Below are 27381 nucleotides of genomic sequence, written 5' to 3'. Positions count from 1 at the left end.
GGTCCTAAACAGAGAATACACAGTGGCAGAATACCTGAGCACCGTGACCGACCCAAGACAAATCTTAACTAGGTACAGACTCAGTGAGCACAGTCTTGCGATGGGGAAAGGCCGTCATAGGTAGACCTGTATCCCGAGAGAAGACAGACTATGCACCCACTGCACACAAACTTAAGTGGAAACCGAGCTACACTTCCTAACCATCTGTCCATTGTACCAAGACATCAGAGACACATACTTCCCACAGATTACAACCACACACAGAGCTTTTGAAAACATGACCAAACTCCCATATCTGCTGGGCAAAGTACAACAATGTGAAAACACAGCAGCAAGATTTGTGAGTTGCTGACATGCTGTGATAGGAGAAGGATATCAAATCGAACGAAGACTAATCATTGTGTATATTCCTGCACTATACTTGCATCGAGTGATCTTGGTACATAGAAATTGATCTATTGAAGATGCTGACTTTCAAATGTACATAATTTTTGTGTCTGTGTCTGTCTCATGGAACCTTGGATACTCAAATATATGAATATGCCCAAAATTAAATATCCCAAAATATGACTTTACCTGACAGAGCTCTCTTCTTTGTTTCAATGTGTTCAGGTTCACGGGACCCAACCTCCCCTCGCCCATCATCAGCAGCAAGAACTGGCTCCGTCTGCACTTCACCTCTGATGGCAACCACAAGCTGAGGGGCTTTAGTGCCCAGTATCAAGGTGAGATACCAGTGGAGACATTTCACCTGTTGATATGAATGCAGCTATGGAACGTCTCGTCCTCTTCCACTAATAGCTGCACACATGTAGGTATAGCCAGGGTAGCAGAGCAGGCCTGCCTGAAGCCCAGAAGTCTAATATATATGAATGAATGAACTAACGAATGACTGAATTTGTTCATTCACACACAACAGAAAAAGGTACACTAGCATAATGGCATCAGAAATGCATTTCATATAGTGGAATTTTGCAGTTCCACTCACAAAGACATTTCTGATTTATTGTTTTTATAATTTATTTCCAGTCACTGGAATCACTTGGTTAAATAATTTAGGAAATCTCTATGGGAAACAATAATGGTCTTTCTATCTGTGGAACCACAAAATGGCCACCATTTCTATTCCCTATATTAAATACTATCTTTGGCATAGATTTGTTCTATCTATATTCTGGTGTCTTTCGTCAAAGCTAAGCTTTTCCCAAGCAGAATTAGCTAATTAAAATGCTGCAACATGATTAGATTGGAAGCCCTATTACCGGGATCACACATGTATGCAAAAGCACACAGACACACAGGTGCAGAGACGCAGGTGCACCGGCACATGTGGGGAATAAGGATTTACTCTTATATCTGTCCATCACTAAAATGACAAAAAAGAGACCATATCTAGGAATCTCACCTCCAGTCATCCACTTAAATTCAAATGAGAGATAGGGAGGGAGAGAGAGAGGGGGGGGGGGGGTTGAACAGATATATTTAGAGACTCCGAGAAAAGAGGGGGGAAGAATGACACTTTAATTAGATTGACTGTAGACTCGACACGCGCACAGCGCACACACACACACACACACACACACACACGCACACACACACACACACACACACACACACACACACACACACGCGCACTCCTCACAATGATTCCCAGTCAGCCAGCTTAGGCTCATTTCAGTTCTGAAGTAATTCTTGTTTGGTCGAAACCTCTTCACATTAATTCCATTTTAGTGTTAGAGTGTAGGTACAGTACCTTTATTCTTCCTGCAGAATATCATGTGGAAAACTGAAAAATTATATACAAAATTACATGTCATGCTTGAACTGCATAGATGACTTCCTGGCTTTGAAACACAATTTGGCTAAGTCAGAGATAAATGCGGAGGAGTTAATTAAATTGTTTATAGACGTGTGAAGAGTATTATACAGATAATGTTGATGGTATTTTTGAAAATGATGAATACATTAATTTTGAGCCTCTCATTCATTTTTCCCTTGCCCCCCTTTCCCTGAATGTGTTGATTACTTTTAGTTGTAAAGTAATCATGCAATTATCGTTAAATCCAATCATTTAAACATTGTCGTATCGTTTGATAAAAAACCAAAAAATACTATTTTGTGCAACTTTTATTCCACTATTCTGTACCCAGACCACTAATCCTCATTATTCCATTCCACCTCCTCCCACAAATGGAGGAGGAAATTACACACATTGTTGAGCACTCCCTCCGTTTCCAAAACGAGCTTCACGAGTGGAATGGAAGGTTTTGTTGTGGATTAATATGGAAGTTTTGCGGCTTTGTCTGAGTCTTGGCACACATTGTTCCACGATGAGCATGGGTGGACTCGTTGATGAGAGCCATTGCTCAAGACCTCTTCACTATTCATCCATTTAGTTTCTTTCTGAATACATCCTAGCATGAGAAGTGGGCCTGGGTGTGCTGAGTATTGTTCATATTTAGATCTCTCTAATAATATGTTTCTCTATTTTCCCTTCACAGTCAAGAAGATGACTGAACTCAAATCTCGAGGTGTTAAAATGCTGCCCAGCAAAGACAACCACCACAAGATTTCAGTGTGTAAGTTTACTGTATGGACGGAACTTCTTCGTCTTGTCAAAAAGTTAGCTAGCCTACTTTACAACCAGCCTAGTTTTAGGATGAATGTCTGTGGGGTTTTTTTGTGCATTGGAAAGTATTGCAGCTTCACCAGTTCCTCATTTCTGGGTGAAAAACATTACACCAAAATTGATTCCCTCTTAACTTGGAGGTGATAAACACATGAAGGCCACATTGTCTGCTGAAGAAAGGCAGACCAGTAGACAAAAGACAGTGGCAGTTGCATTGGGCTGCCCTTTCTTCATGAGAATCTCTCTTTCCATCTGTCTGTGCAACCTACCTTCACACTTAACCTTCCGTCGGTTGATCGGTCCATTCACCACTGTGGCCCCAAACATACCTTGAAAAGTACTTGATGGATCGCCATGGCATTTTCCCGGCACCTTCATGAACCACAGAGGGGTTCCTGAGTGAAGGTGCACACAAGTTATCCCAAAATCTAGTTTCACTGCTGTGAAACTCGCAGAGCGAGCGTGCCGTCAAAGGCGTAAGAAGAAAGCGCACCCTTTTCACATTGGAAGGAGGTAGGGCCAATTATAGCGCCACCACGAGGCCACAATAACCTACCTCTAGTTGAGATATGGAATCACTTTTATGAGACGGACCTGGCCAAGAGTGCCACATTAAAACTAGAAAATGTGCACAGGTCTCTACCATGGGCCAGGTCAGGTTGTGGCCTCATGGTGGTGCTATAATAGGCCAATGTGAAAAGGGTGCCATTTCTTCTTATGCCTTGGATGGCAATTGGATGATTTGAGGCATTTTGTTCCAAAAAAATGTTTTGCAAAAAATAATATTGGGATATATTCCTCAGCCTAGTAGGAAAGTCAGTGAAAGATTACACGTAAACTGCACGCTGCGTTCATGTTTTGAGGCTTTTGTTCAAAACGGGTGACTTCTGCAAACCACACTTTCTCTAATGCCCTCCTTTAAAGTTGAGACAAAGCATCATAAGTTATCACTTCTGTTAGCATTAAGTCATTCTGTTCCATGTAAAGGGGGCAGCGTATTTCAAAGCTTTTCTTTACCCAGCTCAATATTGTTAGGAAAGGTCAAAATAGTGGATTGAGGTTGTACAGGTAAGTACACAGACCCGAGGAGAGTTTTATAAACCAAGCAATGCATATGCCTATATGTACAGTATATACGATGACCAATCTGCATATTTTGTACAGGGTGCAATTAATAAACCTTTATAATGTAATGCTGATTCCAGGATGAGCCCCACTGATGTTGTTGATGCCAGGGCTTTATTCCTCTGGCGCCATGCACCCTTCCACTGATATCCATTTGGGTGTCAGGAGTAGTACCGAGACTAGTCTTGTTTTTACTTTATTATCTCTTCCCGTCACATTCCTATCCGATCATGCAGGTAGATCAGAAGAGAAATTTGCATAACGCAGCGCTGCTCTATGACATTTAATGTGCAACACGCACGCACGCACGCACACACACACACACACACACACACACACACACACACACACACACACACAAATAAACAATATTTCAACCGCACTTGATGTTCAACTATCCGTCCAACAAAGTTGTTGATAAACATTTTACGTGTTTTTTGTACTTTAAATGTCGTAGAGTGGCATGCTGTCAGATTTCTCTTTTTATCGACCTCTTTCACTTTATTTCTAGCTCTGGCACTGCCACTTTAGGGGGATGTGCATATCCTTTCTTAAACTAATTATTTTCAGATTCAGATACAAAGGGCAATTCATTTTTGCAGCATACCCAGTCCACAGACATGACAAGAAAGACTATAGTACCTCCGTTTTCCCCCTGAACTCCATTTCTTGTTACTGTACAGACATTTCCTGTCATCTCGGATGTTTGTGATTAGTTTGCCTCCATTTTGTGCCCCCTCACCTCTTTGGTTCCCATCACTCCTCCTGGAACTGATGAGCCTCATCCATCATTCATCCTCTTCCCGTAGCCACCTGGGCCCTATGTGAAGGTGTCATCCTATAGCCACCTGGGCCCTATGTGTAGGTGTCATATAGGCTAATTCATCCTCTTCCCGTAGCCACCTGGGCCCTATGTGAAGGTGTCATATAGGCTAATTCATCCTCTTCCCGTAGCCACCTGGGCCCTATGTGAAGGTGTCATATAGGCTAATTCATCCTCTTCCCGTAGCCACCTGGGCCCTATGTGAAGGTGTCATATAGGCTAATTCATCCTCTTCCCGTAGCTAACTGGGCCCTATGTGAAGGTGTCATATAGGCTAATTCATCCTCTTCCCGTGGCCAACTGGGCCCTATGTGAAGGACAAGGTGTCATTGTGAGAGGGAGGATCACTGATTTAAGCAGTCACACCTGGCCTGAGTCAAACTAGAACTGGACTCAGAGCTGGGTGTGGCTGCGCACCTGTTGTGCATGGACTTGATCAAGGCCATGAACGGCATCGAAGGGTTTAGCTGGGAGTTAAATTCTGAATCAACTTTATTGTCACGTCACAGTTTCACAAGTAAAAAAGTGGGTGAAAATGTTTTTGTGCGTAGTTCCCATCGTATCATTGTAACTGATGTTGTGTTTCTGCATCAATTTTTTTTCTTTTTAATACTGTTTTTATTAGGCATTTGTATTTGACATAACTTCAGAATTAAACGAGAATTACATTTTTTTAATTAATTAAATTTCAATTTGTAATCGAATTGTAACCCCAATAATCTGAATCGAATCGAGATTTTTGTTTTTTTTATTAAAAAATAAATCAATCAATCAAATCGTGACCCAATATCGGAATTATGAGATGGCAGAAGATTCACAGCCATATAAAATATGATTTATGAGGCTTCGTCTTTATAAAACGGTAAATTGTGAAATTAAACATGGTCAAGGCCAAAATGATAAATTAAGCGTCAAATTGATATATGCGAAGGCTAACGACATTGGCAATTTAAATGTCACACATATTCCTGGTGTCAATGAGAAATGCTAATGTAGGCACTTAGAGCTGACATTAACATCATGAGGAATTAGCATCAATGTTATTTTGATAAGATTTTCGCAATATTGTCCTTCACAGAAGAAGCAATTAGTTCTGGATTGTGCTTTGAATAATCTATATGTTATCTTATTGTTTACCCCCCCCCCCCTCTCTCTCTAGTGTCTCAGATGGGTGTGGCACAGGGACACAACATGTGTCCTGACCCAGGGATCCCAGATCGAGGGAAGAGGAAAGGCTCTGATTTCAGGTACGTAATGTGTCCTACAATCCAGTGCATGGTTCCCAATCGGTGTGCCATGCCCATGAGACAGGTTGACTTGTGCCTTGGTACTGTATTCTGTGACAGCCACATATAATGCAAAATGAAAAAATATACAACTATATTAAACAGTTATCATATTTTGCACAGTCATCACACAGTACAAAGGCACGATCATATACTAAACTAATATATTTGGACCACTTTCATTTTGGAGCCTATTTTGGGATACTTTAGCTATGAATACAGGTTTACCTTGCCCATCAGTGTGCCTTAGGCAGGAAAGATTCAAAACCACTGATTGAATGTAACACACTACATTCCAAAAACAATGAACAGTAACAATACAGTAGGACTTTCATAATAATAATAATACATTGTATTTATAAGGTGCCTCTCAGGGAACTCAAGGTCGCCGTACAGGTTAAAAACAGTACAAGAACACAGTTAAAAGCAGAAAAAAAAACTAGGGCACAGCTTGCAGCAGAAGACACAGAGGTCACACAGAGTCATAGGCCTGCCTCAACAGGTGGGTTTTGAGGTGAGTTTGAAATATGGTGATAGAGTCCATGTTTCTGATGTCAGGCGGGAGGGAGTTCCAGAGGAGAGGGGCAGAGCATGTAGGCCTGTGTATCTTTTTGGGTTGTAAAGGAAGGGAGGATTCATGAGCAAGAGTTTATGTTGTTATGAGAAGGAAAACAGCACGATCTTGAGACAATCCTAGAGAAATTTAATTTGTTTGGTTAATTAAAAACAAAAACAATACGTACTGCGGCAAAATATGTATTATGAGCTGCCAATATTTTGTAGCTACAAGTTCTAGCATACGGCACCCGCCAGACCCCCTTGGTGCACCAACCGAAACCATCCCAGCAGAAAACAAATGGAGAAATGTGTTCTCCGAAATAAATATCCTACCATCTGAGCCAGTGCACACTAATAGGCTGTCTCTGTGGGATGTAGGGATTACCAGTGGGCCTGCAGAGTTTCTCTCTTGTCAGAGCCATTTGCTGTATCAATGGTCACCCCAACCAACACCCTAACACAGACAAATGGCTACCATCCATCTCCCACAATGCAACACTCTGGGAAGTCGCAGCAGGGAAGCCAAAGACAATTGGAACTCTTTTCCTCCCTTTCCCGATAGAACATTTTGTCCCTTGCTGTTAGCTCGTCTGCATCTCCACTCTCACAGAGGAGATTTCAGAGGAGAGAGGGACATGGATTAGGTGGAATTGTAGAGATTGGCATTGGCGGAAGAGAAGAGTCCTTTCCCCAAGCGTTTGTGTGTTGGGGGAATGTCAAATCAAAGGGGTGTTTGCTGTGTCTGAAGGCTTGGCAAAAGAGCCACTCTCTATTCTCTAAGGATAAATTAGATAAGCAATTAACTGCATAACCCTATCGCACCTATTCTGGGGTGAGAATAGCCTATCTGCAGCCTACTGTAAGCTCATAGATCAGCTGTCTTCACAGCAAGAGAGTTGGTGTGCAGGGAAAAAAGGATTGTACCAAGTATCACCCCAGGGTGACCCGTGACACACTCTGCCCATCCTTCATGAGACACTCTGCCCATCCTTCCGCTGTGGAAAGTAACTATTAGTACATTGGGTTAGTACTTAAGTACTGTACAATTTTGAGGTATTTGTACTTTACTGGAGTATTTCCAATTCCCAATACTGTTACTTCTACTCCACTACATCTCAGATCTAAATATTGTGCTTTTATTGCCCAAACCACACCAATGGCCGGGTCACCATGCAAGTTGCAACTCCTTGCAACCAACCGGTTGCGAGTAGATGCACATGGCGACACATTGGTGTGGTTTGGGCCATTGAATTGAACCAGCTGGGACAAACTCTAAAACCGTCTCGTCCCCGTCTCGACCCTTTAACTACGTCAGCCCTGTAAAAAATGTCAGCCATTGTGAGCTTGCAGATCTGCTATTTTCAAAATATGTTACACATTTGTGTGAGTACACTTTTCTTTTCTCCACCAACCACTGCAGACGGGGTGCGACGGTGCACTTCTCCTGCGACGAGGGCTACGAGCTGCAGGGCTCCAAGAGCATCAGCTGTCTGAGGGTGACGGACAGCTACGTGGGCTGGAGCGACGACAGGCCCATCTGCAGAGGTGAGGAGGAGCGCGTGGGACGTGGTGTTTATGCATGACGGAGACGCTCTATTTATATCTGAAACCTATCTCTGCATATCTCGTGTTGTTTGGCCGTATTCAAGAATCACAACTAGAATCAGAAGGGGTTTATGTGTCACCCACTTATATAGGGTTACAACGAAGCAGAGAAGTGCATTGTTTGGCATGGTCTGCAAGACCGCTGACAACAGCAATATAATACATAAATAACTGGATTTTTGTGAAATAAAAAAAGAGATGAGATACAATCAAATAAGATAGATATGATAGGAAAACGTCTTAGCAGTACTGGGGATTGTGCAAAATTAAGGGTGGGGGGGGGCAATATTATGCACAGTGAGGTGAGGTACACACATACTGTTTATATATACAGTACATCAAGTAGGCTATAGGCCTACTTATCTATCTACACTTCTATTCGTGGTGTTGTTAGCCCCTCCATCTGAGCATATCTGAGCCTCACACACCCCTTGAGTATTCATCTTTTTCTTCTGTTTTCAATTCAACGTGTTTTACTGTGGTTGTTTTACTGTGGTTGGCCTGGCTCTGACCCTTGGCTTTGCCTCGGATCCCGTGGCCTTCAATATGTCAGCCACACATGCCCAGTGGGCGGGTGTCACAATTTGGGATGGGATGAACACTCCCTTTTCTGGGGGGAACGTTTGCCAAAAATAGCAGATCTACAAGTTGACAAAAGTTCCACACCCATGCCCGGCGCCACAGGGTCAAAAGGGGTCTTTTCCCCCTCAGCCCAACATCCTTGACCCCTCATATGAGAAGTGTGTTTTTATTTCATTTTATTTTTATTTTATATAATTCCTTTTTTCCTCTTTTGTAATGTCTGATGTGAAGGAATGTGTTGTTGTCTTTCTTGAGGTGATAATGGATGTCTGTATATGCCATAGTTTTGAGGCAATTCACACATTAACCTAACAACAGACCTGCCAATGAATACTAAGGAAGTGTGCTAGGCACACTATTTAATTAGTAGGCTATTCAAACTCGTGTCTACTGTCTAGTGTCTACTACAACTGCAATTCAAGGTAACAAGGTTCTTGCATTGAAGAGACCACAACTCCAGATTTAACAACCCCCCAACAGTATAAAATAAAAAATAACACTAAAGGTGGTTGCACACTGGAAGCGTTTTTTCTGAAAACCGCTGGAAAAACGTAGCTAAAAATCTGAAAAACGCACCAGTGTGCAACCACCTTTAGTGTGCCCCCTCGAAATTTTCGACTGCCCCCTTAGTCATTTCATCCTGGAGCCGGCCCTGTCCACACCCCCACGGGGAGTGCAGTGCCCGGTGTCGAGTCCATCGGACCCACGGTTGTCCAGAACCGCCACAAAAGGCCTCTGCCCGGGCTCTGGACAGGACCCCTGCCCCAGGCTCCATATATGGAGCTAGCCTCACAACACTCCATATTTGAGCATGCCTGACACAGAACTCCATATGTGGGCATAGAAGGGACACAGACAGATGTGTGGAACAGGGGTATTGCATAGCTGGGTGGGGCATGGATCTACAACTTCCATCGTTACAGACTCTGTGCTCTACAGCCGGGCACTGGTCTAGTCTTATATAAGTGTGGAGCAAACCTGTGAATGCATTGTAGAAACCTAGCTGTGACATGCTGTTATAGTCACTATATGAAGGGGCTCAGGCAACACATTTCCAAGTAAACCCATCAATTTCAATGTGGTCACAGCTGGTATGTAGTGAGTGTTTTCAGCGGAGGCAGAACTTGCTGAAATTGCAGTACTTTGTCTATGACCCCCTCACTGCTATTAACATGGCCATTGGCATTTAGCCAAAGTGCTATTGCAACACAGTGACTTTGCATCATGACAATTTCAAAACTACAATGCACAGAACAATTAAAAAGCTTTAACATTAGTTCATTATGTATGGAAAATTAACAGAAGCTGGAAGTCATGTTGCAGCTTTGCATCTATGCACATTTCAATTAATTGAATAAACGACAAAAAAACCGAAACACATGCACTCTGTAAACACCTTCATAATTTCTCCGCTGCTGAATTTACGACGAAGCATTTGTGGCCCATGTTGTCATTAGTCACTCAGATTTATAGACATCGGCTGTGTTTGGGTTGCAAAAGCCCGTTTCCCCTTTTTTCAATCAATCAGTCGCCTTTTGAGATTGGCAATTCTGGGAGGATGGAGGTTGGGGGGCTGGGGGAGGCGGGCAGATTATTTGTCTGGTTTCATTGATTCAACAGCACTAAAATGTTGGGTCATTACTCTAAAAGGTCCCTGTAATTGCAAAGTGCCGACAGGCAGGTCCAAAAAGTTGTGCAGTAATTAAGCCAAACATTGTTGCCTCACGCTGAGAATGAGAAGTTCATAAATCATGTTGTCATAAGACACGGAAAAAGCTTATATGCGCAGTTTATACAGGAGCATTGTCCTTGAGGTAAGGACAAGCAGGCGAGCAGTATGGATCTCAAGGATGGTAGTAGCTTTGAGCTTATCTGTCGACCTGTTTATTTATTTAAATGGATGGACAGACAGACAGACAGACAGACAGTACCAGTGGTACCAGATTAACACTCTGTTGATTGATTGATTGATTGATTTATCAACAGTTATTACAGTACATTTCAAGCACAAACTCAATACAAAGACTGTTAACTGTGAGTGGACGACCCAATTAAGCATTACACTTGTTTACAAGAGGGTCCACCATGTTCAATTCATCAAAACATTTAGAGACGTGCAAATAGACACTTCCATATAGTCAAAGAACAGAACAGGAATTCATCATAAAGGAAGCAAAAAGGGAAAAGAAACATATACAGTGAGGGGAAAGGGGGGGGGGGGGGGCACTGGGGGGGATTCAGATTTTACAGGGGCCAGTTTCGAATTGCAGCCGTCCGTAGGTACCCTTCGAGAGCGGTTTTGAAGGAGTCAAGGGATTCACATGTCTTAATGACTGTTGGTAGGGCGTTCCACATTTTGGTGACATAGGAGCGAAAATAATTTAGTCCCTTGTTTGTGCCGAATCTGGGTTGTACATGGTTTGTTGCACTCCCTCTGGTTTTGTTTTGATAACAAGGGGAACATGGTGTCGTACAGCATTTAGAAGACATTATGGTAATGCTGCAGACAAATTGGTCAGAAAATGCCAGTCCATGAAAAGAGACAGGAAAGAAAGAGCGGACGTACGATCAAAATATGAGCGTAAATTGCTTAGTGAATGGGGCTCATTGTCAACTATGGAGAAAATGTATAAAAAACAAAGCCAGGGAAGGCTGGGAAAATGGTCAGTTATGTACAATAATAGCCACAGTTGTAAATAAGTAGACAATGAAATATATTCCTTGGAATATGTCATTTATGAAGACTTATTTGGCTCGTAGCACTTGCCCTAGCCCCGACGACCTTACAGGCATATGCAAAAGGCTCAATTTATGATTGATAAAGTGCTTAGATAGCACTTTATGTAGACTTAGATAGCATTTTATACAGACTTAAGATAACATTTTGTACAGACTTATAGCATTTTATGTAGACAGCACTAGAATAGCATTTTATGTATATGTAGCACTTTATAGTACAATATATGTACAGTTTCATTATATAGATATTCCACTGTTCTTATAGGCATGTTTCATGATAACTACTTGTTATGTATGTGATGTATTGCCATGCTTTTTTGTTCTTGCTTAATGTAAATTGCTATGGATTAAGAGCGTCTGCTAAATGGTAAATTGTAAATTGACTGCTATCCTGTTGAGGCCATATGAGGCCATATTGTTTGGCAGGAGCTGTCTCACAATATTGTCCACCCACATTGATCTTATATCCTGGCACATGGTTGCCCGTCAGCCATTTTGTGACAATTTCAGCACTTTACCACTCATCAGTTTAATACCGCTCTCAGATAGAAAAAAATCGTGTGATGCAATCACCTGAGCGCTGTATCCCCTTTAACATTGCCGTTGGCCATCTTTGCTACTTCATTCTCTTTGATGTGCACGGAGAAATCCGGTTCTCCCGGTGCTCCTCTGCTCTTTTGTCTTTGCGTGATCCAATTGAGGCAAAATGAGATTAGACCACGAAGGAGAAGCTAGGGACACCGATCTCAGAGGGATTACGTGGGTGGGCGGATTGATTGGACTTCCGCTCGTCTAGCAGCAGCAGCAGCAGATAGAAACATAATGGAAAAACAAATACATTGACAAAGTATCACATATAATTCACATCATTTGCAGTTAATTAAAATATACTATCCTACTTTAAGATTTGTTTCAAATGTAAAGTGCAACATTTATAAAATGTGTTATTATTATTATCCATCCATCCATCTTCAACCGCTTGTCCGTAGTCTGGTCACGGGGCAACAGCTCCACCAGAGTGCTCCAGACTTCCCTCTCCAGAGCAACATTAGTGACTTCCTCTTGGGGGATTTCGAGACGTTCCAAGGCCAGTGAGTCGATGTGTTTCCTCCAACTGCGCCTTGGGGCCGATTCATACTCCTGTTTCGGCGCTGTAGTGCCGAAATGATTTCGGCTCGTCAGAAAATTTCAGTAGCACCGAAGAGCCGACTTTAGGACGGTACCCGCCCCCCCGAACCTCAAATGACGTCAAATTGTAGGCTCTACAGCGCCGAACCGACTTTTATTCGGCTCTAAAATAGGAGTATGAATCGACCCTTTGTCTGCCCCGGGGTCTCCTCCCAGTGGGACGTGTGTCGAGGACCTCCCTAGGGAGACGCCTGAGAGGCATCCTGACCAGATGCCCGAATCACCTAAGCTGGCTCCTTTCCAGGCGAAGGAGCAGCATTGTTATTGTTATTATTGTACCAAGTCCATTTGAATACATGTTAAAACCGTTTTTGAGTGGAATTAGCATTAGTCAATTCAATTAGTCAAGTCAATTCACCAGAAGCACCATTAGTTCACATTAAGGCTTAATCTGGGAAGCACAACTTCATCCTCTGAAGGCAACACTGGACAGTTTCACTATAGTCTGCCAGCATTTTAGTTCCCAAATGGTTTGCCAAGGCACACTGGTGTGTCATGAGACAATCCAGTTTACTGACCATGATTCTGACCATGATAGGCTACTGAGTTACTGACCATATGATACCGACATGATACTGAGTTACTGACTATGATAATGACCAGTGGTGTCATGGTGTTTTTTTTACTGGTACCACGGCGTACTGCATTCTACGAGCATGACACCAATGATTCTGACCATGATGGGCTACTGAGTTACTGACCACATGATACTGACATGATACTGAGTTACTGACTATGATACTGGCAGTGACAAGATACTGACCACATCTGTTTGCAACAGAGAGAGCCCTGGTGACTGCCAGTTATAAAGGCCATTTAGCTGGATGTCAAGCAATGTCATTAGCATAGCATATTAACATATGTGGAGAAAAATAATTATATATATATATATATATATATATATATATATATATATATATATATATATATATATATATATACCGGTAGTTTCAGACCAAAGAAAACTTACCTTAGAAAATCCGTCGGGTGCTTTGCATGACAAAGCCTACACGGCGAAACATAAATGCAATAAATAAATAAAACAGCAATGAAGCAAATCTAATCTTGTCCGAGCGTCTCTGGAGTATATGCGGTCCCTTCCTCTTCTAAGGGAAGTTTTCTTTGGTCTGCATTTCATACCGTGCCTACCAGCACCTCCCCCACTTGGATGTGCACGAAAAGCTATCTGTTTATATAGTTGTTGTTGTTATGCCTCAGTATCAGTAAATACATACAGAGCGTGAGTGTGATATAATGCTTATATAATGCCTGTTTTGCACGTCTATGAATACAGGCGTGCCTTGAGATTTCGACTTGCTTTTCAGTGTGCCCTGCAGTACACTCCTTTCTAACTTCCACTCCGGTCACAGACACACTCACACAGTCTCGCTGAGTCCTCATTGCCTTTGACTGCAGTGTGTGTGTGTGTGTGTGTGTGTGTGTGTGTGTGTGTGTGTGTGTGTGTGTGATCAGGCTTTTGGAGTGTCTAGTACAATAGGTCAGGTGAGGGCAAGGAGTGCCATCGCCGCTGATCTCTGTTATTAAGAAGATGAGAAATGATACTTCAGTGGACTTTACCGTCCACAACTCCGCTCTATTATCTTCATTAAGGTCACCCTCACCCTGTATGCGCCACTCAAATTAATTACTTCCTTCTTCAACCCCAAAAACTTCTCTAAACTTCTGGCAATCTAACCTTTTTTCTATATTGAAACAATTGAGTGTGCCAGTAGGAGCGTAAACATATGGTCAAATTAAGCACACACCTTTCTTATACTGTTGTCCCAGCATGAAAGCACATACACAAAACAAAGCAGACAGACAATCCAACCGCAAAATGGGGAGAAATATAAAATAACAGAAAATTCTTCGTGGTCAAATTAGGATAAATCTACACTCAATGCAGTCTAATTGCTGGCCACTCACAAGCAAAGTGTATGTACTAAGGGGACTCAGGGGAGACCATTCTTTTATAAACTCATGGGTTCCTTGACATGCATAATGTTTCTTAAGGAATAATTGACAGTTCATTTATTATACCACATTGATAATGTTGATAATGTCATATACATTCATCATCACTTTCTTATATTGCACATGGCTGCTTTCATAAGATTATCAGGAATATTACGCTTTCTGCCAACCGTCCAGTATAATATGGAGTTTAGTTCCGATAACTCCAGATTTCTAGGTAGTGATAAAAGTGGTTTAGAGGAATATCTTATAATTGCTGACTTTAATGCATTGCCTGCAGATACAGTATGTATGACTTTCTGTAATGCCAGGAGCCTTCCAATCTCCAAACCCCACATCTGTAGCAGTATATTCAAAGCCGAGGTGCTGTGAGGATGAATATGAGCTAAAGTTTTTGCAGGTTAATAATGTAGTGTGATTGGGAGGTAGAACCGCCGAGGGGTTTTGGTGATTGGCACTCAAATACCTCTACTAGAAAAACGTATCATTAACATCCGTGGCTGGTTCCGTGCCCCTTCAAAGACCTCCATGTCACCCCTAACACACACACACACACACACACACACACACACACACACACACACACACACACACACACACATTCTGTTTAAAAGACTTAATTAGAAATAAACTGCTTTAATTCAGAGAAGTGTTTAAATGTTCAGCCACATGGAGACCCCAGGGCCGCGAGACCTCAATAACAGAAGTCACGCTGTCCTTTAAAAGTTTGCTCGAGAACTACTCAAGTACTCTTTCCATGAACAACTTCAGTTCAAGGTATATGCTTGACCAAGCAAAGCTACGGCGGTGATCCATTATCTTACATGCTGAGTTCATTCTACTGTGCTAGTTTAAACTTGACATTTTGCTTTGTTTATGTATTGTATTATTTGTTTCCCCTTCATGATTTATGGCTATTGTTTGAAACCGTCATTAGTTTCTCATTCATGGGTGTGTAAACGACTGTGCTGCATTGTCAAGTCAAGTGTTTAGAGCGCACTTCAGTGGATTATGTGTTGGCGGCACTTCTGTTTTACGATTTGACGATGGTTCATGAATGAACAATTTCCTTTGTTGGGTCATCTTAGAATTGTCTCATATAAGAATTGTAGTCCAAATCCAAAAATGAACAAACTGTCTCAATATTGTCGGGGAGGTGTCTCTGTATCCTTTATGACAGTTAGTCACTCATATTGGATACAGTCTGTTTCTAGCGAAAATGCAGATGTGGACACTTAAGTAAATGTCCACCTCTGTGAAAATGTAACTAATTCGTCAGCAGTAACATTAGCGTTTTCTCGCAGGCAGTTGATTCTACATATCCAGATGAGTGAAACTGCCAGGATGGTTTGTTTATTTTTCAAACAGTTCTTATATGAGTCGATCTAAGATCTCCCATTGGGGTTTATAATACACATAAAAAGGTACACAAACCCATGGGAACTCTGCCGATATTGATGTCAGACTTCATGCTCTATTCCTCCCTTGCTCTGTCCAGAAAGTAACTTTACAAGTGGCTTTTCAGTTATACTCATGCTATTTTATTTTCACGGTCCAGCCAGATTGGAGGTTATGGTCTTGTGTTGTCTTTCTTGACCTACTGATAGTAAAGAAACTGCCCTGCCTTGACTTAGCTATTTCATATGAACTTACAGTAGGTCCAACCCAGGGCTAGAGGGACTTCTGTGCATGATTGTCCCCTAATGGGTTTTACACTTGACCTTGTCTAAGCTTATTATTGCGTTCGGTAGCTGTGTACTTCCCCTCTCCGTACTATAATTGCATTGCTTATCATAAGTGCATTTTTGTTTTGGGCCCGCAGATGCTATCTCCAGGCCCACGCAGACTCGATGTCCTCAGCGATTTATACCTTTTGCGCAGTTCACAAACACAAAATAGGACAGGCTATTATGTTTTTGGTCGCTTGTCACAATGCTCTTTTCTTTCTCCTCATGTAACCTCACAGCGCCAATGTGTGGAGGTCAGCTGAGGGGACCCAGCGGGATCATTACTTCTCCTAATTATCCGGTCCAGTACGACAACAACGCTAACTGCACCTGGGTCATCACGGCCTCAGACGGCTCCAAGGTAAAATGTCATTGCTATAGCTGATTACAGTGACAGAGTGGGACCAGTAGGACTCTGAACTCTAACCCAAGGTAAAATGTCATTGCTATAGCTGATTACAGTGACAGAGTGGGACCAGTAGGACTCTGAACTCTAACCCAAGGTAAAATGTCATTGCTATAGCTGATTACAGTGACAGAGTGGGACCAGTAGGACTCTGAACTCTAACCCAAGGTAAAATGTCATTGCTATAGCTGATTACAGTGACAGAGTGGGACCAGTAGGACTCTGAACTCTAACCCAAGGTAAAATGTCATTGCTATAGCTGATTACAGTGACAGAGTGGGACCAGTAGGACTCTGAACTATAACCCAAGGTAAAATGTCATTGCTATAGCTGATTACAGTGACAGAGTGGGACCAGTAGGACTCTAACCCAAGGTAAAATGTCATTGCTATAGCTGATTACAGTGACAGAGTGGGACCAGTAGGACTCTGAACTCTAACCCATGAGACCTAGATTAATTCTGGTTTTCATTAATCAGGGACTAAACAGGAAATGCAATTACAGTAACGACTTTGAAGGGGGGAAAACATTGGCCTGCCTCTCCAGCCATAGAGTTAATGGTAACAAATAGTCTGGCCACCACCAACTGGACTGTACCTGGTTGGAATCTCATTATCATGACAAATGACATGTATAGCAGCATACTGTAACTTAAAGTTCAAAGTACATGTCTGATGCTATTTAAAGCTGCAATGCTGAACTTCTGCACGTGCGTGCGTGCGTGTGCGTGTACGTGTGAATGTTTGAATAATATTTCCCTTGACCATATCACTAACTCAACTGCGGTGGTTGGAGGTGGTCACCCTGTTTTCCTTATTGATACATTTAAAGCCACTGTGTTTATGTAGTAGAGTGGCTCACAATCTCAGCCTGATGGCCTTAAAAGTCAGCTACAGAGATGCAGGATCACTGTAACGCTCCTGGGATTGATATGAACTGATTTAAGGTGTAGAATTATCGTGAGATTTAGTACGTGGTCTAATCAGAAACCAGCCGATCAGAATCAAGTATCGGGACTAACCGTTTTTAGAATACAAAACCACGTGTGCCATGCGAAAGATGTACACCTTATGGATTATGGATTGCAGCTTTAACACACTTTTTGAAGGAATGTCAAGACTCTGCAGGGGACATTGAGGGGGGGGGGGGATTGGGCAACAACAAGTGCAGGAGTGGTGTCAACGGACAAAGAGCATCGTTAGAACCACCTGTGGTGAGGGGAGGGGGCATGCAGGGACAGAGGTGGACGGAAGAAGAATGGAGAGATTTTAGAAAGTGTTCAGAGTGTTCAGAGTTCAGACCCTGCATGACTTTGGTCGTGCTCAAGGGCACACGGCCAGCCCGCCCGCTTGCCAAAGATTCCTCAGTTGAACTCGGATAAAGTGTTTTCTCCACAAATCCATTCCTTTATCGCACCAGGCCGTACAAGGAAGAGGCCGTGTGATGTGAGCCGAGAAGGGTGGGCGCGGCCGTGCGCACACACACACACACACACCGTCCCCCATGCACTCACATCACAACCCCCTTGGGTGCGCCTGCTGGGCAGCTGGCGGAGACGAGACAATGGCACTTTGGGCTGTCTCGGGCCTGCCGTCCGTCCGGCTCTGATGAAGACAGAGCGCGCCTGTTCGTTCTCTTTAGAGACGTAGCGGCGTTCTATTCCTGCCCGTCCGCACGGACGGCCCTATCAGCCAGAGGAGACGTTAGGTCAGAGGAAGAGGAAAGAGAATGAAGAACAACCTCCGGTGGGAACTGTGCGTGCGTGTGATACGGAACATGACACAGCTGTTTTATATCTAAATACAACCTTAAGACAGCACAAGCAATGCCGGCCCCCTGTCCTCCCTCGTGTCCTATGAGTGCACGAAACAAGTGCACGTGTTTTAAAATGTACTTAACACCTTTTTGTTTACCCTTTGCCATGGGGCGATGCTGATGTCTCTGTTTCTTATGTACCTGTAAGCATGATATGATATACCCACATCAGAGATAGGCTCATCTATAGGAATGCTGTTCTTATACTTTTTGACCTCATTCTTTTTTGAAATATCCTTCTGTGTTCCCTTGTTTGTCCTCCTTGTCCCTCACCTGTTGGCTGGCAGATGGTGGATGAGTTTTGCGGGAGGAGACTCCCATTTATCTGGTGATCTGACCTGTGCCTTCCCTCCATCCTCTCTCTCTCTCTCTCTCTCTCTCCCTCCCCACCGTGGCAATTTTCATTAGGCAGTGGATTTACCATAGGACAGAATGCAATTTGCATTTATATAAGCTTTTTCATTAGGGTCCCATGCACTCGAAGCTCTGTGAAAAAAAGGATTTCTGGCAGAAGTCAGTTGCAGCCAATTTGAAACAGAAGATCAAACAAGTCTGGTTTTGCTGCTTTTTTTATTTATTTTTTACAGTATTTTCTATCATTTGTTCTCATCTCATCTCTGTTTTCTTTCCTTCCCTCGGTAATTGACATTTCTTGAACCATCATATTGGAGACAAACCTGAATTCATTGCCCATATCTACTTGGCTCGCCACCTGTTTCCCTTAAAGTATTATCTTACTTTGTTCTCTGTTCCCCCCTGCCTGTCTCTGTGTCCGCAGCCAATCTCTCTAGCCGCTGGACCCATAAGCGCCAAATCTCTTGTGCACACTGCCAGAAGGCCGTAGCCACTATATTCTGTCCACATTTGTCATTTTTTAAATATCGTCACCTTCTTAAACTAATGGCCCTGGAACAAACACAATTTTGGTTTCCTACATTTAGTAGGAAACCAAAAATGTGTTTGTTCCAAAAATATAGGGACCCATAAAAATGTGTACACGACCCACAAATGCAGGGACCCTGGGACTGCTATATATACAGTATATTATGCTATACTGTACATGCATGAAGTCCAACATACATGGGAGCCACGTTATTTCAAGATGGATATTCCATTTGCGGACGTCGCATTGGGACAGACGCTGTGTGTGTGTGTGTGTGTGTGTGTGTGTGTGTGTGTGTGTGTGTGTGTGTGTGTGTGTGTGTGTGTGTGTGTGTGTGTGTGTGTGTGTGTGTGCGTGTGCGTGTGCACGTGTGTGTGTGTGTGTGTGTGTGTGTGCGCGTGACTACTGTATGTGTGCGTGTGTGAGAGAGAGGGAGGTCTTGTAGATCAGTTTTTCCGACGCCGAATCACACGCCGAAGTATCTGGTGGGGACCGCGTTTTGGATGTTGAACATATGGTCCTGGACTGAAGCGTTTTGGATGTTGAACATATGGTCCTGGACTGAAGCGTTTTGGATGTTGAACATATGGTCCTGGACTGAAGCGTTTTGGATGTTGAACATATGGTCCTGGACTGAAGCCTTTTGGATGTTGAACATATGGTCCTGGACTGAAGGGTTTTGGATGTTGAACATATGGTCCTAGACTGAAGTGTTTTGGATGTTGAACATATGGTCCTGGACTGAAGCCTTTTGGATGTTGAACATATGGTCCTGGACTGAAGCCTTTTGGATGTTGAACATATGGTCCTGGACTGAAGCCTTTTGGATGTTGAACATATGGTCCTGGACTGAAGCGTTTTGGATGGTGAACATATGGTCCTGGACTGAAGCCTTTTGGATGTTGAACATATGGTCCTGGACTGAAGCCTTTTGGGCTCCCAGGGAAAATAAACAAGATCTATTGCTGCTTTTTTCCCCTAGGAAAAAATCACTGAGGCTTATAATGAAAAGTGTAGAAACAAAACAAAACAAAAAAAAGTCCCAGGCTGAGTCTCCTGATGGATTGAATATGGTGTTTTGCATCCTACATCAGCGTTCTCTTTAATTCCCTATATAGACAGAATAATATCCTGGGGGTTGAGGAGGTATAATGACCGCTCGGGGACTGGATGGTTCCCGGTTTGATCCCCGGCTGCTACTGGCTTAGAGCGTTGAGCTGTCCTTGAACCAAACACTGAACCCTATACTCGATTTGTTTTATTATAATATATATATATATATATATATATATATATATATATATATATATATATATATATATATATATATATATATATTATTATCGTTGCTGTCGGGAGGAAACCAACTAACTCAATTTTTGAGGTTATTTTTATTTATTTTTTATTTATTTTCATAAATCGGTGCTCGATAAAAAATATCGAACCAATGGAAAGAATTCAAAAGCGCATTGGACAAAACCTCTTAACTCCATTGGACCCTCAAACTGTCTGCTAAAACAGCGAACTCCACCACCTCCCCTTCTAATGCAAGTAAGTAAGTATTGACAATGTAAAGTCACGAGAGAGAGGCAGAGAGAGAGGCAGATGGGGAAGAGGTTGGGTCACAGCTCAGCACCAGGTGTCAGAACGGGCTCAGACATGTACTGTATCGCTCATGGTTGTTATGGTGATGTCTCCCCCCCCCCCCCCAATCTCTAGGTGATCAAGCTGACGTTTGAGGACTTTGACCTGGAGCGTGGCTACGACACCCTGACGGTGGGAGACGGAGACGTGATCGGAGACCAGAAGACGGTGTTCCACGTGTGAGTGCCTGCATGCGCCCGGCCGCCCGCCTCCTCCCCCCTTACCCTTTACCCCTCATCATCCACCTGTCCTGCATTGGGCTCCTCTGCAGGGCCCCCGCGTCACGCTGGCCTGTCCCTCCATCCATCCATCCATCAATGCATCGTCCACTGCCTGCTTTCTCTTAACATTTTAGTTCCTCTCTCTCCCTCTGGCACAGTACAAGAACTAGTGCAAGAGACCCCTTGGTTATAAGCTTATATGATCTGAAAGCCTTTGCTTGTACTTTTTGTGGTAAAAGCGCTCAAACATCTTTTCTTTCCTGCCTTGACCTCCTGTCTCCAGCATGGGCAGAGCCCTTATATTTTTCATTTTTAAAGATCTGTTTGGGGCCTTTATTGATAGGTTTAAGGTAGACTGACAGGAAATGCGGAGAGAGATGGGGGGGAAGACACGCGGCAAAGGCTGTCGGGATCGGGAGTGGAACTCGCGGCACACCCTGAGGCTGGCTCACCAGACGGTTGAGCTTACCGTCCGGGCCCTGGGCAGAGACTTTTGTGCTGGTTCTGTCCAGCGGTGTATCCCACCGACTCAAGGCCGGGTAGTGCACTCCCTGTGGGGGTGTGGAACGCGTGTGTCGAATTTGAAGTCGGTGCGGTGAACGGTTCTCGAGTTACGTGGATTACAAACAGTACACACACAGACGTGGTGCATTTGGCTAAATCAGACTTTAGCCTTCTTCTCCTTCTTCCCTTTTGCAACCCCCCCCCCCCTCTATCTCTCTCTCCATCTCTCGCCCAGTGTTTCTCCTTCATTTCATCACCTCTCAAGATGGGAGCACATGAAAAATAGATTGTACGGCTTGCTGTCAATCACCCTGCCTCTCGCCAATGCTAAAACCAAGATCATGGCCATGTATGCGTTGGGGGTGGGGTGGGGTGTTGTGCGCCGCATATCGATGGCCCCCTAATGGAGTTTGCACCGGCAGATGCTCCATAACATTTCACAGGATGTTGTTATTAATTGTGCCCAAAATTTACCACGTCGATAAAGGTTTTATAGATCCATTTTTATGGAAGGCTGCCTGCCTCGCCCTGCTGGGAATGGGGAAGAGATTGGAGATAAAGAAGGTTGTTTGTAGAGGATGCTTTTTTGTTGTTGCAAAACTCAACACACGCACGCACACAGACGCACACACACACACACACACAGGCACGTACTGTATAGAGCACATGCAGACAAACAAGCTATCTCTGTACACACAGTGAAAAAAATGACTTAATCCATCCAATTATCCACATGGGTTTCCTTTAAATCTGCCACTGTGACATATGAGCTTAAAATAGACTTGCAACTTCTGCCATTGAAGTTTGACAGAAACTCATGTTCCCGCAACACCTTAAATCTGAATTACAGAGAGGGGATTCAAGTATTATATATTTCAGTTACTTACTTAATTAAGGTACTCAGGGTCCCCGGTGCATGCGGAGGAGCCAAAAATGCTTAGATGAGATCAGATAGCTTACGTATTATTTCAGGTATACCAGAAGTTACTAGTGGTAGAAGCATGATTTGCTTTTTCCTATCATGCAGAGTAAAGAAGGTCTATGGCAGTCACAGGAAATTGCCACATACAGCTTGCTCTTGAGGAAACCAACATAGACTTGCATAACACATGTATTAAACTGATGCAGCTATACATTATTTTCTTTTTCAGAATTCTATGCACGCACGCACGTGAACAATGAACACACTGCGTCAACCTAACCTGTCCTCTGTCTCTTGTGCCAGCCTCTCTGGGACCAGCACTCCAGACTTGGTAGTCAGCACCAGTTATCAGATGTGGCTGAACTTCAAGACAGACGACACGAGCGGCTCCCTCGGCTTCAAGGTGTCTTATGAAGGTAAGGAAATATTTCAAACATCACTGTGGCTCGCAAGTCAGCTGGGCACTCTCTCTCTCTCTCTGGCACGTGCAGCTGTGTGTGTGGCTCACTTCCTTCCTGGACTACAATTCCCATAATGCCAAAATGCTTTTGACCCCTGGGAGATGGATTGCTGAGGTGGAGCGCCACACCTACCATCAGCTCCCAGTATACTTAACTGCACAACTTGCTGCACCCAATCCGTGGTACTCATACGCTGAGTTGGCGGTGCCCGGGATCGAACCCATGAACTTGTTGTCCAAAGGCGAGAGCTACCGGACACCAGATGGTGCTGTTGGCTGTAAATGAGGTAAACAGGTTTTACCTCATTTACAGCCAACGGCACCATCCAGTCATTTAATTTATTATTATTATTTTTTTTATTCTGAAACCCGCCACTCGGACACTGAGAATCAGGAAGTGAATTTTCACTATGTAACGGGTGCCGTGATTGTTATTTCATTCACCCAAAACATGCATTTTGTAAACGAGGATCATAGGTTCAAATCAAGCTTGTTTCGACCCAAAAAGAAGAATAACGATTCTAAATACTGCGTCCCCTAGACAGCATAAGCCAGCGGAATTTTCATTCGTTTTGTTTTTTCACCGCACTAGACCTGGAGTGTTATGAGCGAGTACAGGACACAGTTATGAACCGCAATCAATTGATATTATAATAGGCGATCTCGGCGCGTTTGGAAAGGAGGCGTCAAATGAGTTAAGTGAGTCACAAATAAACCCCTTTGAATCTATACAGTAATATCCCCGGTGTTAATGTATATCTATTTGTGTGAGGATGTGTCAATCTAAATGGGCAACAAGTACAGAAGTACTGAGAAATAAGGAGTGCTAGGGGGTGAGTTAAGGAGCCTGGAGAGATTTTTCAGACTGCGGCAGAAAATGGCGTTAGTAAGTCACTGCACAGATTCATAGAAAACAACAGGACAAAGAAACACTGCTGTAACAAAGCCAAACATTCTGGAAAGGTAATTGTTTCTCTTGTTCCTAAACTCTTGCACACAACTATACTGATATGATTGGCTCTGACAGCGCATGTTTTATTTATTTTGTCCACTGTAAGGTTCTCGCCTGCCTGGCCGCCCTCCGTCATCCCCATTGTGTAGTTTTCAGATGAAAGGACGAGGGCCAGAGAGGATGCGTCAGTCTCCTTGAGGCCTTTTATTCCAACGCTAACAGTTCAGACACTCCACGCCGCCTTTCTCAGTCAATATTCCCACATTGACAGAGAGAGAGACAGAGAGAGAGAGAGGGACAGACATACATGGATTGAAAGAGAAGAGAAAAGACACTGCATGTACAGTATGTGTGCATCATGTTATCCACATTCACGCTTTGTGTGTGTGTGTGTGTGTGTGTGTGTGTGTGTGTGTGTGTGTGTGTGTGTGTGTGTGTGTGTGTGTGTGTGTGTGTGTGTGTGTGTGTGTGTGTGTGTGTGTGTGTGTGTGTGTGTGTGTGTGTGTGTGTGTGTGTGTGTGTGTGTGTGTGTGTGTGTGTGTGTGTGTGTGTGTGTGTGTGTGTGTGTGTGTGCGTGCGTGTGTGTGTGTGTGTGTGTGTGTGTGGGGACTCTGCATGCCTTTCCTGTAGATGTGTGAAGTCTCTGAGAACCACGGTCTCCCTGGCACACTGATGCTTGTTTTTCCATCCGTAAAGAGGAAATAAAATAATAATGTAAAGTGGAGCAGCACACCCAACCCAAGTGTAATTAAAACAATGAGTTGCACTTAATGAAGGGGAAGAAATGCTTTGAACCAACTACACCTCCTCGACTGGAGCTCAACAAAATCTAATTAGCATTCTCAATTACTTGTATTTTAAGGCATATCATCAAGTGTAGATGCAGACACAGTTGAATAACTGACACTGTGTTTGTGCGTGTGCGCGTGTGCGCACGTGTGTGTGTGTGTGCGTGTGTCCGTGTGCGTGCGAGCGTGTGCGCATGTGCAGAGTGCGTGCATGTGCTCTTTAAATTCCCTCATCGATAGGCCTAACCGACATTTCTTCAAATTAAGTTCATCTCGGCATCGTAAACATGGTTACATTTAAGTAAACAGATGTGTAGCCTACACACACACACACACACACACACACACACACACGTTCTACTGTACATATTTCACGTTAAGCCTTCTGCAACACTTAGTGGCAGCTTATTATGGGATTGCCAGGCACTTGTGGACAGTAATGTGTGCTTGAATCCCATTATGCAATGCTTGGATGAGCTGCGAATGCCAAGCAGACGGACGGGGGCAACACATATGTCAGTGCTTCTCTTCCCTTATTCATGAGAATACATCCCAGCTTCATCCTCCCTCTGTCTCTCTCCAGCGCGCGCCCCGCCACGCGGTGGTGGAGAAAGTACTCCAATGTTTTACTTAAGTATAAAAGTATCAACACTGCAATATAGAAATACTCCGTTACAAGTAAAAGTCCGGAATTCAAGTACAAAAGCATATGTCGGCATCCAAATGTACTTAAAGTACCAAAAGCAAAAGTATAGCCTACTCATTGTGCAGAATGTACCATTTCAAAATATAAAATGTACAAATATAAAATGTACAAACATAGCCCTGTATACAACATTTATACAGGGCTGCTATAAGAAATAATATGTCAAAATTGTAATGACCTTTTTCTTTTCTTTTTTTTCCAGCAATGTTTAGAACGCTCCCAAAAAAATTGTAGTCTCTGTGACACGTCACACATCTAAGGGGCCACAATCTGCATTCAAAGAATTTCGTAGAAGCTTTGTCATTGGTCGATTTGCCTGTCTAATAGCCTGATTGGTTAGTCATTGTGACCGGGCAATGACAATGACAAAGCTTCTAGGAACATCTTTGAATGCAGATTGCGGGCCCTAGATGTGTCACAGAGACTATATTATTTTGGGAGCGTTCTACCCATTGCTGGCTGTCTGAATAAAAAAGGTCATTAAAATGTTGACATTATTGCTTTAAGTGCTTAATGTATGTTTTTGTAATATTAATCAAAATGTAACTAGTAACTGAAGCTTTCAAATAATTGTAGTGGAGTAAAAGTACAATATTTGCCTGGGTATTGAGCGTATAATATATCAAAATATCTGTACTTTTTCTTCTATATTATAGAAGAAAAAGTACAGATATTTTGAATACTCCAGTGAAGTAAAAGCACCTCAAAATCATACTTACAGTAAGTGCAGTACTTTGTTAAATGTACTTAGTTACTTTCCACCAATGCTTTCTCCAATTAAAATACATAAGCCCGCAAAACATGCACTGCTCACATTGACATTTGTACACATTGAAAGAAATGTGCATGCACGCCCGTGCACGTACAGGGCACATGCACGCCCGTGCACGTACAGGTCACATGCACGCCCGTGCACGTACACTCGTAGAGGGCACATGCACGCCCGTAGACGTACAGGGCACATGCACGCCCGTAGACGTACAGGGCACATGCACGCCCGTAGACGTACAGGGCACATGCACGCCCGTGCACGTACACTCGTACAGGGCACATGCACGCCCGTAGACGTACAGGGCACATGCACGCCCGTAGACGTACAGGGCACATGCACGCCCGTAGACGTACAGGGCACATGCACGCCCGTAGACGTACAGGGCACATGCACGCCCGTAGACGTACAGGGCACATGCACGCCCGTAGACGTACAGGGCACATGCACGCCCGTAGACGTACAGGGCACATGCACGCCCGTGCACGTACAGGGCACATGCACGCCCGTAGACGTACAGGGCACATGCACCCCCGTAGACGTACAGGGCACATGCACGCCCGTAGACGTACAGGGCACATGCACGCCCGTGCACGTACAGGGCACATGCACGCCCGTGCACGTACAGGGCACATGCACGCCCGTGCACGTACAGGGCACATGCACGCTGGAATGCTCCCGTATAGCCGAGCGTATGCACGGAAACGCACACATGTTATAATGATGAGTGCATGTGTGGCAGGGATCACGTTGACACAAATTACCTTTCGCTTCAGACACACATGCACACGCACGTACGTACGCACGCACGCATGCACGCACACACACATACACACACACACACACACACACACACACACACACACACGCACACACATCAAAGGATTCTTATTCCTTATTTATTCCCTCATTCTCCCTGGTGCTCTAATTGTAGCCGCCCATAGGGAGGACGAGGCCTACTTGAGAGAAACACTTTTTTCTGTCTTCGTCATTGACTCTGCTATACTGTATGTCGCTTTGACACCCAGGGCATTGGGTGCACGTGTGTGCGCATGTGTGCCCATGGTGGGTGTGA

At 43.7% G+C, this 27381-nt stretch overlaps 1 protein-coding gene across 1 annotated transcript in view; it reads left to right on the top strand.

Moving 5' to 3' along the window:
- csmd2 (CUB and Sushi multiple domains 2) overlaps window positions 1–27381 on the top strand; it is a gene marked incomplete at both ends in the record, with an annotated part of 362644 nt that overhangs the window by 154487 nt on the left and 180776 nt on the right. Inside the window, 7 exons of the mRNA XM_080787142.1 lie at window positions 613–725; window positions 2502–2579; window positions 5737–5824; window positions 7842–7966; window positions 16476–16597; window positions 21060–21163; window positions 22935–23047. Of these exons, the coding sequence (XP_080643268.1) occupies window positions 613–725; window positions 2502–2579; window positions 5737–5824; window positions 7842–7966; window positions 16476–16597; window positions 21060–21163; window positions 22935–23047 (743 nt within the window). The remainder of the gene's footprint in view (window positions 1–612; window positions 726–2501; window positions 2580–5736; window positions 5825–7841; window positions 7967–16475; window positions 16598–21059; window positions 21164–22934; window positions 23048–27381) is intronic.

The sequence above is a fragment of the Protomyctophum bolini genome (genome assembly GCF_963924005.1).
Source record: "Protomyctophum bolini genome assembly, chromosome: 17".
NCBI lineage: Eukaryota > Metazoa > Chordata > Actinopteri > Myctophiformes > Myctophidae > Protomyctophum > Protomyctophum bolini.
Note: the sequence above shows the minus strand (reverse complement) of the source record. Positions and strands in the feature narration are given on the sequence as shown.